The sequence below is a fragment of the Lathyrus oleraceus genome, chromosome 6, assembly GCF_024323335.1.
Source record: "Lathyrus oleraceus cultivar Zhongwan6 chromosome 6, CAAS_Psat_ZW6_1.0, whole genome shotgun sequence".
Classification (NCBI taxonomy): Eukaryota; Viridiplantae; Streptophyta; class Magnoliopsida; order Fabales; family Fabaceae; genus Lathyrus; species Lathyrus oleraceus.
Genome location: NC_066584.1, coordinates 104789817 through 104804442, shown reverse-complemented (window position 1 = coordinate 104804442; position 14626 = coordinate 104789817). Strand labels below are relative to the sequence as shown.

At 31.8% G+C, this 14626-nt stretch overlaps 2 protein-coding genes across 2 annotated transcripts; both read right to left on the bottom strand.

The window, feature by feature from the left end:
• Nucleotides 1–1637: 1637 nt before the first annotated feature.
• On the bottom strand, nucleotides 1638–3830 carry LOC127098649 (peroxidase 21). Its single transcript, XM_051037296.1, has 5 exons — nucleotides 3537–3830; nucleotides 3093–3241; nucleotides 2791–2979; nucleotides 2507–2675; nucleotides 1638–2221 (listed from the first exon to the last, which is right to left on the bottom strand). The coding sequence occupies exons 1-5, from the start codon at nucleotides 3607–3609 to the stop codon at nucleotides 1815–1817; spliced, it is 987 nt and encodes a 328-aa protein (XP_050893253.1). The 5' UTR covers nucleotides 3610–3830; the 3' UTR covers nucleotides 1638–1814.
• A 4445-nt stretch (nucleotides 3831–8275) lies between these two features.
• Nucleotides 8276–10452, bottom strand: LOC127094234 (uncharacterized). The gene is made up of 6 exons (XM_051033093.1): nucleotides 10323–10452; nucleotides 10016–10278; nucleotides 9732–9959; nucleotides 9468–9581; nucleotides 8899–9337; nucleotides 8276–8691 (listed from the first exon to the last, which is right to left on the bottom strand). The coding sequence occupies exons 1-6, from the start codon at nucleotides 10450–10452 to the stop codon at nucleotides 8276–8278; spliced, it is 1590 nt and encodes a 529-aa protein (XP_050889050.1).
• Between the last annotated feature and the right edge of the window lie 4174 nt (nucleotides 10453–14626).

The following is a 14626-nucleotide window of genomic DNA, read 5'->3' as shown; positions in this document are numbered from 1 at the left end:
TTAGAAAAATACCTATGGTGTCAAAATCGAACAGCTAATAACGAATTAATAGAAGGAGGAAACGTCGTAGATCTAACAGAGGCGGAAGGAGAACGCCTTAGAAGTAGCGAAAATCGTAGCAGTGAGAACCCTAACGTGAAAAAGAACGAAAATAACAGAGAGTGAAATAACAAAACGCGCAGTATGTTATAATTTTAATGTTTACTAAAGGGGACCTTAGAGGGCGCTTGTGGAAAAAAAGCGCCCTCTAAAGGGGGCCTAAGAGGGCGCTTATGAAAGCGCTCTCTAAGGCTTTTCAAAAGCGCTTTATAAACTGGAAATGCACATGGACTTATAGAGCGCTTTTTTAAAAGCGCCCTCTAAGGGTAACCTTAGAGGGCGCTTTCTAAAAAGCGCCCTGTATTGTTGTCCCTCTATCTCCTCCTTATTTTTTCGCTTCACCTTAGAGGGCGCTTTATTACAAAAGCGCCCTCTAAAGTGTGCTGTCTATTCCAGTTGTTCGCTCCTTATTTTTTCGCTTCACTTCAGAGTGCGCTTTTGTAATAAAGCGCCCTCTAAAGTGCGCTGTCTATTCCAGTTTTTGGCGTAGTGGGCAATTATTTACAAACTTGTAGAGGGATCCTCTATTCCCTTTTCGTCCGCTAATTGGTGTGGTGATATTTCCATTACAATTTTATTTCCAGATATGTACGCTCTCAGTAAAAAAAGAGGAGCTTTTGTGGACAAAATGAGTGATTGGCATAGTGGTGTTTGAAAATGGGGTGATTTTGGAGTTCCCCTACTGATTCAGGCTTTAGTAGTGCATAAAATTCTAATTATGCAGAATTTTCTTTCTGGCTTTATTCCTGCTGCAGGTGTGCTGGATAAAACTTTGTGGAGAAACGAAGTGAAAACAACTTACACGGTAAAAGATGGATATCAATGTATCATGGATTCCAAAGTACAAGACATCTTGGAGGGGGATCATTGTCGAGCCTTTTCCACTATGTGGAAGATCGCACGTTCCAGATAGGATTAAATCCTTTGGTTGAAGGGTTTTCTTAAACATAATGGAAACGGAAGATCAACCGGAAAAAAAAGAGGTTTGTGTCTTTCGAATAACAACAGAGCCTATGTTTTCTGCTTACAGTAGAATGAAGACTTAAATCGCTTTCTATTTGATTGCCCTTTGTCTTTGAAAGTTTAAAATCTTGTGGGAGATTGGATTGATTTTTCAATGTCTTTTGTAGGACCTTCTTGGAAGCGTTATTTAACTTAGTGCAGATTTTTCAACAGTTATTCTAGGAGTGGAAAAGCGGGAATCATTTGATTGACAGTAGTTTGTTGTCCACGGAGGTTTAGAAATTATATCGTTTTCAACGGTATTGTTTGTAACCTAAATGATATTGTTTCGGAGATTATCAAGTATATGAGAAATTTCTTATTCCAATTTTAATTTTCTTGATTTTAGCATAGGCCCTTTAAATTGCATAGTCTAGTTTTTGTTGGTTGGGAATTTCTCCTTCCCTTATTTTAGCTTGTACAAAAGTATCCCTTATAATCTTTTTAAATCTATTTCAATGCTATCTTGCTTTTAGAAAGAAAGAAAAAAAAGGTAAAAAAATGAGAATCAAAGAAACGGTAGACTAAAAGAAATGTATCCATGAAAAGGTGATTTTTTTTTTTATAATTTGGTTTGTAGGGTGAAGTAACATATCCACGAACAAGTTGCAATAAAGTACAAGCAAATAAAGCTAAGCCGAAAGGCATTAATTATTCTAAACAAAGCAAACACACAAAATACATAAGCTACATCAATCTAGCTACTTACATACTTATATAGCATTAACATAGCGACAGTCCTTTCTCACTTCACCTTCATCTCCAACAAGAGGATTATTCTCCGACAACAAAACAATAGCCCTTGAAAATTGCTCATTGAAGTAACCATTATCATCTGCCATTTTCTGTACATAAGGTGCTGTTTTTGGATCAGTGGCTAACTCTGCATCCAAAGTGAGAAGACCCTTGTTTTGTAAAATGTTCTTGTAGTAATTGTTGTCGATAATCATAGGTGTTTTCAGATCGTTTCGCACATATTCGACAGCTTTTGGATCTGGATTTGGTGTTGGACACCTACGTTTTAGATATGAAGCATGTGTAGGGTCTAGTGTTGGATCCACTGTTGGGTAGAGTCTGTGGACCAGATTCATGCAGTGTACTCTTCCAACTGAGTGTGCTCCTGGTTGATGAAAATTTGATCCATAAAAAGTTGGATTATTACGTGATTAAAACAGACTACAATAACCATATATCTTATAAAATTATTATATTTTATCACGACAGGACTGCATAACATTATACTATATTGTCATGGTTTCTGCCTACATTTGGCATCCTTCCATTTTTTATTCTTAAACTCAGTGATAATAATTCGTTAATTAATGTAATGAAAAGGTGGTTAATTATGTTTATGTATGACTTTTGTTAATTTTAGTTGAGTTGTAACGGAAATATGTTTTTTTACCTAAAAGAGCAACTGTGGCTTCAAGGTCAACGCCAATGTCTTGAAAACGAGATAGCACTGAGGATATGGAGTCATTATGATTTGGAATCAAGTCTTTCACCACTCCTACGTAGCTTTCTTTGCTATCTTTTCTTCCTGTCTTCATTTCAATATTTGAAGGACCTCCCAACTAATTAACGTAAATATACAAATCAATCCGTAAGTTTTTCTAACTTTCACTCCGTGCTATAAGCAAATATTTCTTTTTTTAAATTTATTGAATAACTGATGTATCTGATATTTACCATGGCAATGCCGTCTCTAGCGGAAAGGGCAACAATATCAGCACATGACACTGTCAACGGACATTCTTTCTCCACAGCAGCTTTGATCGTGTTGACATACTTGAAGTTTCTCATCCCGAAACTTCTCTCCGATGTCTGCTCCGATACTACACCGTGCGCCGTCTCTAAAAGCAGGGACGCATCACATGACTGCACACATATACCATCACTCTTAATTATAAATATTTTAAAAACTCTATTTATTTTGTCACAGTTGAACTGTCGAAGTGTCTGTGATGGTTATTACGTTTATTTGTACTCACCTTAACAACGCAATCATGGAAGAGATTTCTAACCCATGAAATGGCTGTGTTTCCATGCTCATGATATAGGACAGTGACTTGTTGCTTGATGATTTCTTCAGCTTTTGGGCAGCTGCTGGAGTAATAATTCACCTGTAGCTGGCTTTTTCCTATAAATGCATATAAAATACCTAGCATTATTATTTAGAGAACATATTTTAATTAATGCTGCAATTTCAACTACTAGTACTAAGTTGGTTACAAATTTGATAATGATTCCACCACATATTTCTCTAAAAAATGTCACCAACTTACGATTATACAATGCATCTTTCAATATGAACCATCAAATAACATTTCATTATTTATCATTCAATAATAACTATTTGTAGTGAAAAACATGAAAGTTGCATGCAAGTTTTTCGATTGATCATAATGCATACTATAAATATATGGTAAATGTACCCAAAGTAAAATGCAGTAGAAGCAATAGAAAAAAGAGGAAAGAGGAATGAGAACAAGGGTTGTTGGTGGCCATATCTAACACAAGTTGAAATGTCACTTCTCTATTGTTAGTTGTGATGTGTTTGAAGATGGAATTTGAAAGCTTTATATAGACATTTTTTGGAGTGCACAACTCAATTAATTAAGCTTAATTGTGGGAAGAGAAAGAGTAGAACAAAAGCTTAATTTGGACGGCATAATTTCCACTATAAGCAACTTTCTTTGACATTATTGACCTCACAATTGTGGTACCACAAAGAAGCTTATATTGTGGATAAATTAATTACGGTTATTTGTGGATACAACATGTTACCGCACTACATTCACTAATGTCAAGTAAATTATGATGGTAACGTTTAATTAATATTTGATTAAGTTGATGGGTGAGTTAAAGAAACCTTAAAAACAACATCTTCACACATTTGGGTCAAATCAGAGGAAACTTTCTCCTATAATACATATTTGATTAAATTGTGACGAAATTATAAGTGTAAAATATATTTTAACATAGAATTGATCATGTTTCTCCTATAATGCAATACACTTAATCTAATGCAATGATAGATAAGAGATCATATCCAAAATTATTTAACATTATAAGCATGATTAAAAATTGCATTTGTCATGGACCTACCTTTTCGAGATCGGTTGGTGATGGCTAAATCCAAAAATGGATAATTTAATCATTTCTTGAGGAAATAATGCCAAAATAAATTAATTTAATGAACATTAAAGATATTACTTTGACTCGCTTATTGAATTATTTGAGATCATATAATTTGGCCTATTAATGAAACTGAATTCAATAATTTGATTAAAAAAATAAATTAACTCAAACTTAAATTAAGAGTTTGGAATTGTTAAATTAGACTTTTAATTTGCTTTTGGGCAAGTAAATGGAATCAAAATTGAATTACAATAGACAAATTAAAACGGATTTTTTATTTTTTCTTTTTTATTTTTTAAATATACAAAGTGATATTAACCACTATATGCTATATTATTTAATTTTTGTGAAACAGGTAAAGATAATTTCCACTAGTATATTTAGTGCTACAAAAATAAAAATAAAAGAAAAACAACAAGTACAAGGTGTTAGAGAAACACTACCTCACAAATTGGAGTACCATGTCATTCCTCATTTTAATTAGTGGAGTTATAACTCTTTTCACACATAATTTAGTCAATTTACTAGCATAGTTAAACTATTTTATTTTATTTTATTTTTGTCAAATAAACTATTTGATTTTTATAACTATGTAAATGAGTATAAATTATTTACCACAATTTAATAATAATTAATCTCTGTCAAAAAATCTTTTGAGCATATAAGATAAATTATCGTATTTTCTAATTAGTTTTTTGTTTTTATACGTAAGTTTTTTTATGTGAGAAATTTAAGGAATATATGAAGCGTGCACTATGCTGCAACTAGAAGCTTTCGAAAAGATTATTTGAGTGCTTGTTTGCACGCAAAAGACATTCTATCTTGTTTACATGTTCAAAGTTTTTAACTTTCTTTGTCATAATAATTTTCGATAAGTCATATCATATAACCGGAAAAACTAATGAAATATGTTTTAAAATATTTAATTGTAATTTTGATTTTTCTATTTTCTTTATCTCCGCATTTTAAAAACTATAAGATCCTTTTTAAATTTTGTATTGAATTTTTGTTAATTTCTCCTGCATATATAATCCATCTTTTGTTAAAAAAAAACGAAAATAATATATTGAATTTAATATTTTTAATATTTCATTAATCATCATCATCTTTAAATATTGTAGAAGATGAAAATGTTTATATGGATAATCATTTGATTATAGATTTGTTGTTGGTATAGTTGTATATACTTTGCTTAAGATAAGTAAGCAAATTTCTTTTAGTTTATGATATGGAAAAAATAATTAGATCTAGTCTTTAAGATAATTATATATAATTATTTATGATCTATTGAAATGTGCAAAGTCTTGAGGCTACATTCTCAAATTTAACTCACAAGTCTCTGCTACATCAAGGAGAGTTTGGTGGATGATTCATCACTAAGGATATATCAAGACATGGCGAGATGGCCTAAATGTCAAACCATGTGTTCGTATCGTTGGGCTCATTTAAGTCTTCTTTGAACATCTTAGGTAGTTATAAGTAAGTGGATTGAGATTGTTGATCTTACGTGGCTTTGGACCGTAATATAGATAACGGTTCACATACTCCTGAGTATGAGATCTGTAAGAGCGAAGTGGTTAAGAATGGATATAACAGTCCAACACCCACCAAACACAATGCTTGTAAGGGATAAATGGTTAAGGAGGGATATAACGGTCCACATTTATCATGAGTGATGTCTATAAGGGTGAAGTAGTTAAGAAGGCAATGTAAAAAAAGGTATTTTTTGTGTGTGGTTAATATAGGGTTTATAATCTTGGTCGTACGATTTGTTGGAGACATTTTAGTCTTATGATCAATAGGTTGTTTATGAGGATCTTTGGGCTTCCCTTTAAAGTGATAATGAATTATTAGATTTCTTGGGAAGGACCATACAATCTAGGTCATTCATTAACTAAACTTTTAAGTACATATTCTAGCATGATAATGATGGACAATTGGATCGAGGGATTCCATTATAATATCTATAATTTCTAAGACAAATACATGTCACTTTCATCGTTTCATGTCTACTCCTACTCAATTGCAAGTGTTTTCTTTTGCACTCTTTTTTTCTCTTCCAAACTTGATTCACGAAGCACCCTATGAAGGTCTTTAGCAAGTATTTTCTTCTATTTCTTTAATCTTTTTCCTTGTCTTTAGAGAATGATTTTCCTTAGGGGTGTAATGTGAATGGTAATCTGGTTGTGTGTGATACTTGTGAAGAGAGATACAAGTTGTGGTGTTATTGTATCGAAAGCTCGAGGTGAGCATATGGGAAAATTAATTGGTACTTAGTTGAGAGGGAAATTTTTTGGAGTTACAGTTATAGTAGCTCTAGATGTAGCTCAGATAGTGACTCATATAGGAATAATGACATTATTTTGGTATCTTCTTTCCCAGGACCAGTGAGATTTATGATGGCCTCTACAGATGCTCGCTTGGCTTATTTACGCAATAAAGTGGGCAATGCCAACTCTGTGTTCATAAACGAAATGAGTGTAAATATGTTTTGTAAGGATTTGACGATCTCATTTACTGGTAATGAGGAATACGTCATTTTAAAGTTATGTGTGGAAGGCAAGAAAGATTGCATGAGGCATCCTTAAGGAGTAGACGTGAGTGAACTACTACGGAAAATATATATAATGACGGTTGCAAAACACATATAATGACGATTTTGTGTCCGTTGTTAGGTAGCGTGTGATTGTATATAAGTTGGTTTCCACAACGGGTGAGTGACTGTGGTTATAAGTTAGGTGGCGCGCTACGTATAACAACGGTTAAAGAAAACAACCGTGTTAAATAATTTATAGGTCCTGGGTTCAAATCCATGCAATGTCATTCTTGCGTTTTATTATTATGAATAGCGTTTTACGTATAACAATGGTTGAATTAAAAACCATTATGTGTTTTTTTAATATATTTTTCATTTTTCCAGTATTCCCAAATTTTTAACCTGAATATTTCTTAATTGTATCAGACCAGAAACAATAATACACTCAGTTGTGAATTGAGTTAGTCAAAAAATTGTATTACATCAATGACATGATTCCATTAGGAACCAAAAATTATATTACATCAATGACACAATTTCATTAGGAATGAAAAATTGTATAGTACATATTAAAATGACACAAAATAACCTACAATATACACATCATTACATCAAATAATATTATCTTGGTATTTTGGTGTCTTGTATCTTGGTGTCTTGACTTTAAACACCTATAATTTTAAATAATAATAGTTGTTAGAAAATAACATCATTAGAAATTATAACATATAATAAATTACGAATGGAGAATATAAAATACTTACTTATTAATTTTCCCATATGCCTTCTTCATGATCGTTACGAATAGCATGTACATCATCTCTATCAACTTCTTTCATATGAAGTAGGCACTTGTGTTGCATAAGAAGGAGTGGAAGAAATATCAAAAATGTCATCATCACTATGAGGAATGTGTTTTCCTTTGAGAATAATTGACCATCTATTTGATAAGTCTGTAGGGTCTGTCACATCAAAAAAATCTTTTGTTGGAGTAGCCATTATGAATGGTTCGGTGTTATAAGTTGTCTTCCCAAGGTCAACCCGTGTGAATCCTAACTCATCAGTTTGTACACCATTGTTATTGGAAACTCACTTGCATTTAAATAAAGGAACTTTGAAAGTAACATAATCAATCTTCAAAATCTCCTCAATGACACCATAGAATGCGGTGCTTGCCAAAATAGGATTTTTACCTTTCGAACTAGAATAAATACATAGATTTGACCTCAACCATAACCTCACTATTTTGTATTGTACTTCGATCATCTTTTGCTTTTGCATAAAAGGAATAATTAGAAATGTCATATGTCGTCCAATTTATCATAGAAAATTTTGGCATGTACAACAACCATTTAATTGTCTCGGATGCACAATAATCATTAGAAATCCTCTTATTAAATCAACTTATAAATTCCTTGTTATGTCGTGTCAACAACCATTTGTCATTCATTCGGGAATATATTTTCTTTATACTTTTTTGTGTGTAGCTATGTAAGGTTAAACTACACTAAGATTATTCAATATATAGAAATGTGCTTCAAGTACTACATCCCGATTCATTGACTTAACATTTAAACCTTGAGTACATCTACCTTCAAATCTATCGGCATGGCGAGACTTTGAAATTTCAATATACTTTGTTTCTAATAAATAGTTTGAACAAAATTCAAGAGCTTCTTTTGTAATGTACCGTTCAAAGATTGAGGCTTCCGGTCGGTGATGATTCTTCGTATATCCTTTAAAGATCTTCATGTATTGCTCTATAAGATACATCCACCTTAAATAAACTGGATCACAAAATCTGACTTTTCTGACTAGATGAACAAGTAAATGAACCATAGTGTCAAAAGATGATGGAGGAAAATACATCTCCAATTGACACAATATTATTGCAGCCTCCTCTTCTAATTCATCTAATTTTTTGAAATCAATAACTTTATTACATATAGCATTGAAAAATAATCACAGTCTGGTTATAGTTACTCTTACATTTTTTGGAAGGACGCCACATATAGCCACTAGTAGAAGTTGTTGCATCAAGACATGACAATCATGATATTTTAAGCCAATTAAATTGAGATCTTTCACTGATACAAGTTTTTTGATGTTTGAAGAGTAACCTTGGTAAACTTTGATACCATGCAAACACTCGAATAACCTTTTCTTTTCCTTCTTAGATAGAGTGTGACATGCCGGAGGCAAATAAGATCTTTTTCCTCTATCTTTTGGAGCCAACTGTTGTTGCATACCCATCTTCACCATATCTAAACGGGAATTCTTATTATCTTTATTCTTGCCTAGAATGTTTAGAAGTGTTCCTATCAAACTATCACACACATTTTTCTCCACATGCATCACATCAAGACAATATCTTACATTGAGTTTATACCAATATGGAAGGTCGAAGAACACCGATCTCTTTTTACAAATATTTCTATTTACGAGACCGTTTTTATTCTTTCCAAAGACAACATTAAGGTGTTCTTGTCGTTGATAAAATTCATCTCCATTTAAAGGTTTAGGATCGCTTTCAAACCCATGATCTCCGTTAAAAGCCTTCTAAAATCTATGATAAGGGTTATTGGGTTTTAGAAATATGATGCCCAAGGTAAACGGTCTTTTTTACAAACTCAAGCTAGTGAAAATATGTATCATATTCACATATAGGACACGTTTTATATTCTTTGACACTATATCCAGCGAAATTACCATATGCAGGAAAGTCGTTGATTGCGCAAAATAACATTGCGCGCATCTTAAATTTTTCACCAGAATATGCATCACCAATGTCAACACCTTTATCCTACAAAAGTTTTAAATCCTCAATTAGTGGACTTAGATAAACATTTATGTCGTTTCCAGGTTGTCTGGGTTCGTAAATCATCATATTTAACATCATATACTTACGCTTCATGCACAACCAAGGAGATATGTTGTAAATCGTGAGAAGAACGGGCCATGAAGAATGGTTAGTACTCAGATTACCAAAGGGGTTCATTCCATCTGTGGCAAGCCCGGGCCTAAGGTTTCTTGGCTCAAGGCCAAAATTCTGAAACAATGAATCAATTTTCTTCCATTGCAAAGAATCAACTACATGGCGAATGTTTCCATCATATTTTCTTTCATGTGCATGCCATCTAATATTCTTTGCGTCATTCACATTAGCAAAAGTCTCTTTAACCTTGAAATTATTGGCAAATACCATAACACTTTAGCATGAGGACGCTTCTTACTAACATTATCATGGTCATCACCATTATTGCTCTTCAACTTGTAGTGTGACTCGCCACATTCTGGACATTTATCCAAATTTCCATACTCTTTCATGTATAATATGCAATCATTAGGGAATGCATGTATTTTGACATACTCCAAACCCATTGGACACAATATCTTCTTGGTCTCATAACAATGATCCGACAAATTATTATCTTCTGGAAGCATTTGTTTCAACAAATCAAGCAATTCTATGAAACTTTTATTCGACCACCACCTACTGCCTTCAGATTAAACATTTTTAACAACACAGATAATCGTGTAAAACTGGTGCATCCCATATATAAAGGTGCATCTTTGTCTATGTATAAAGTATCATAAATATGGGCTTTCATATAAGGCGGTTCTCCAATATCACAAATCATATCTTCTAGCCGATCATCCATATCTTTATCCATTTGTGACATCACATTTCGATTATTATCCACTTCTCTATGCCATGTTAATATTGTATAATTTTGACATATTCCATCACAACATAAGTGATGTAATATTTCTTTCTTTGACCAATTTTAGATATTCCCACAAATAACAAGGACAATAAAAGATATCATTATTATCGGGAATATTTTTTTCGACGAATTCAAGGAATTCAATAACTTCATTCTCATACATCAAACATAATCTATCAATTTTTACCCAACTACGATCCATAACAAATTCTGAAATTTATATCGAAAGACTAATATGAATGCTACACTAATGCTACACACATAACATTCTAATATGATTATATGCACATAATCTGAATAAAACATGAACACAGCCACATGAACAAAATGGAAACACCTAAAGCATATTCACAAAATTGCAACATGAACATGGCAACACCTAAAGCATATTCACAAAATTTGAATAAAACAGGAACAATACACATGACAATGTCAATGCTGAAAGCGTTGATTCATGAAATGCAATAAAAGCCATAATCATTTATCTGTTAAAAAAAGAAACTAGTAACCCTAGCGAAGAACATAAACATTTAGAAGCATTAGAGAGACAGAACGGTAACGTACTGTAATTCGAAGAGGATGACAATTTTGTTTCCATAAATGATATTCGTTTCCAAAAACGAATGAAGATGGTGAAGATTTCACTATCGTTTTCGTCTCGCTCGCTAGGACACCCTTGTGCTTATGAACGAAATGAGGTACCTGTTATGTTTTAGTTTGGTGGGAAATAATTTCACAACGGTTGTAAGCTTCAACCGTAGTGAAATATGGAACATATAACCATGGTTCAATGAAACAACCGTAGTTGGTGGCATACATGTGTGGGGTGATGTTTCATATTGTGATATTTACACAATTTATTAGGTTTTTTCCATAACGTCCCATTTAGGCGTTGTGGTTCGAGTATGTTTTTAGTTTGAAAAATATCTCTCTGTATTTATTCTCGCATAGTATCCAAGGTCTTCTAAATGACTCGAAGATTCTCACTTCCTTGTTTGGTTAAGGTATTTGTTTTTGTGGTTACTAAAGAATGTGTATAATTTATTATTGTGTTCCGTTGCATCTCTAACCCTCTTTTACGCTTTACTTTCTCACCTTTTACGTAACATTCCACCCTAGCTATTATCTCCTCTATTGAGTATGTGGGTTTTTGGATAAGGGGCTCATAAGTCCTTTGTGAAAGAGCCCCGTAAACATCTCTTGATTAAGGTTCACCATATTTTTGAATAAGATCCTTGATGGTGTCTTTATTGTATGGACTAGATTTTACAATATTTGATTGTGTACTATTTATCATTTTTTTACAACGATTTAAATTTTAAAATATTTATCATTTTTTTACATCAATTTGAATTTGAAGATGCTAAATACATAATTTTTTTGTCATAAAAAGTGGGACACAATTGACAAAAAAAAATTGCACTACTTATACACCTTGACCATCCTAGAAATTTCTCTTAAACTAAAAAATTTGCAGAATTTCGACTACTTATATAAGACAAGATGTTATGCTATGGCTAGTTATACAATTTATTATTTTATTCCTTTTTTCTATAAAAAGGATAAAATATTAATCAGGTAGTTATTTATTAAGAGAACATATGTCTTCAACAATAAACACTCTCCAACCATGTCAAACCTTTCATTTAAATCAACTTTGTAATCAAAAATAAATACATTGTAAGACACTCATTGCATCTAGTGTTTGGAAGCAAGAATGTCAAATGCAAAATTGTATTAAAAACATATTTATTTGCATAACACACTTTCTCATTTTTTATCACTTTATTTAAAGTATTTTTGAGAATGTTTGTCCTAGAATAAAACTTAAAATCATCAATCTTATACATGGGAAAATCTCACTCAAGTCAACATATGCATCTTTCTTACCTATCCGTACATCAGAACATTAACCTAAATATCAATCTTCTCTCATGTTTGTCCGTCAAAAAATTCATATACATCTCTTTTTCATGTTCACCTAAATATATATTAAAGAAAAAAGACACACTCACATATTTAAAATCTCTGCATCATCCACATTTAACGGGTGGAGATTCTCTCCCATAAGAAAAAAAATGGATGATGACCGGTGTTTATCCTTGCCATTTAAACAATTTTAAAAATTAATTTTATAACCTATAACGAAATGAAATCAACCACTGTGATTGCATCTGAGGAAAATATCACGGGAGAGGATTCTTTCCGACATTTAACATATATTCTTATTTTGATAAACATATTCGAATCTATTTAACCAAATGATTTTTTCCAACTTTTTTCGTTACCCCTCCTCCCATAAAAATGATGTTAAAATAAATATTTCATTTTAAAAGTAATACTTGCATAAACTCTAAATAATCATAAATGTATGCATGGAAGTTTAGAAAAAGAAAACAATACAATATCTCATAAGTAAGTATTAATGATGTTAAATTTCATTTATCCTCTCTTTGCAATAAGTAATTAAGGGACAACATTGAGAAGACCTCTCATAAATAAATCTTTCACTTTGCATTTATGGTAAATGTCAAATACACTAAAATATTATAAAAATAACAACATCAATAATTATTAAGTGGTATTCTATTAAATGAAATCGATTATATGAATCAACTTTTTTTAGAATCTTCTATCCAAAATTAAATTTCTTTTCAAACAGTTAATATTGAGGTCTTTCTTAATAAAAAAATTATAATTTTTTTAGGTCTTTATCTATCTCTAATTATTTGATTTATCTCCATATGTAAATTCTAATTATCACATAATTTACTGATCTTCTATCTACATACTTGAACAATTTAAATTTATTTTCTACCATCTTTTCTATTATAGATACTACCTTAACACTCTCTAAAATTATCATTTCTAATTTTATCACGTCTAGACTTACCACACATTCAACGTAACATCCTCATATACACTTACTTTAGTCTTGTGTTCATTCTTAACCACCCAACATTTTATCTCCTACAACATTGCAGGTCTTATCGCAGTCTGATAAAAAAAACTCTCCAACTTTAACGGTACATTTGTATCACATAAAATCGCTTAAGCCCTCATCCATTTCAGCTATCCGGTTTAAATTTGATCGTTTACATCTCTATCCATTTCTCTATTGTTTTGCATTACGATCCTATTTAAACTGTGTGACTTGCGGTCCTATTTAACTTTCACATTTAGGTTAGAAATGCTTCTCCTTTTGATGAACATGCATTTCATACGGTCCGTATTACTTATGCTTAAGTGAAAATCATGTTTTTCTAAGGCGCGTATCCAAGTCTCAAACTTAACATTTAAATTCTTCTTTGACTCTCCAAGTAAGACTATCATATGCAAAAAGCATGAATCTTTATGGTAACTCTTTGATGTTTTCCCTTAGTACATCCCAAAATTAAAATAAAAAGATAAGAACTTAATGTTGAACCTTGATACAAATATATTGCAATGAGGAAATCGATTGTCTCTCCATCATGTGTATGCACACTAGTCGATAGTCGATGCCCCTTCATACATATCTTTGATAATCCAAATATATGTAATCTTAACTCTTTTTATTTGTCGATCTGATATTTATATATCGTAGTAGATATATTATTTTTATGATCGATCTCCCAAACATAAAATTAAATTAATTCTCAATGAAATAATTTTTCTTATTAATCACCATTTAATCACTATTTTCCATTACTTCTTAAAATGAATCATAAATAAAGATATATGTGACCAAACTAAAATACAAGAATATTAAACTCTAAAGAAATAATTCTCACTATGATATATTAAGTTAAGAAATAAAACAAAAACAAGAAGCAATAAGTAGAAGGTGTTACCAACCTTACAAATTGGACTATGCCATGTGATGTTCCTCATTGTTATTAGTGGATTTAATCATCTTCATATAGAATATACTATTTACCAACTACAACAAAAGATCACACCACTAGGGCCAATGAAGTCGGCACTGTATGCCCTAACCTACTTGGTTGCACTACATATTTTATGTCTCTTCTATTCCCTTTCAAGTTTCATCACATCTTTCTACACTACCTTCTCAATTTATCCATGTCATAACATAATTCTCATGTGACAAAAATAGCATAACATGGCCATAAATAAA

Excerpts from the sequence above, each read along its gene's own strand:
- LOC127098649 (XM_051037296.1), bottom strand. The coding sequence starts at position 3,609 with ATGGCCACCAACAACCCTTGTTCTCATTCCTCTTTCCTCTTTTTTCTA. Across the intron at positions 3,242-3,536 it reads TCTACTGCATTTTACTTTGG|GAAAAAGCCAGCTACAGGTG; the intron begins GTACATTTACCA and ends ATGCATTTATAG. Across the intron at positions 2,980-3,092 it reads TCCATGATTGCGTTGTTAAG|TCATGTGATGCGTCCCTGCT; the intron begins GTGAGTACAAAT and ends ATATGTGTGCAG.
- LOC127094234 (XM_051033093.1), bottom strand. The coding sequence starts at position 10,452 with ATGGATAAAGATATGGATGATCGGCTAGAAGATATGATTTGTGATATT. Across the intron at positions 10,279-10,322 it reads TTTATATATGGGATGCACCA|GCAGTAGGTGGTGGTCGAAT; the intron begins GTTTTACACGAT and ends TTTAATCTGAAG. Across the intron at positions 9,960-10,015 it reads ATGGTGATGACCATGATAAT|GTTAAAGAGACTTTTGCTAA; the intron begins GTTAGTAAGAAG and ends AATAATTTCAAG.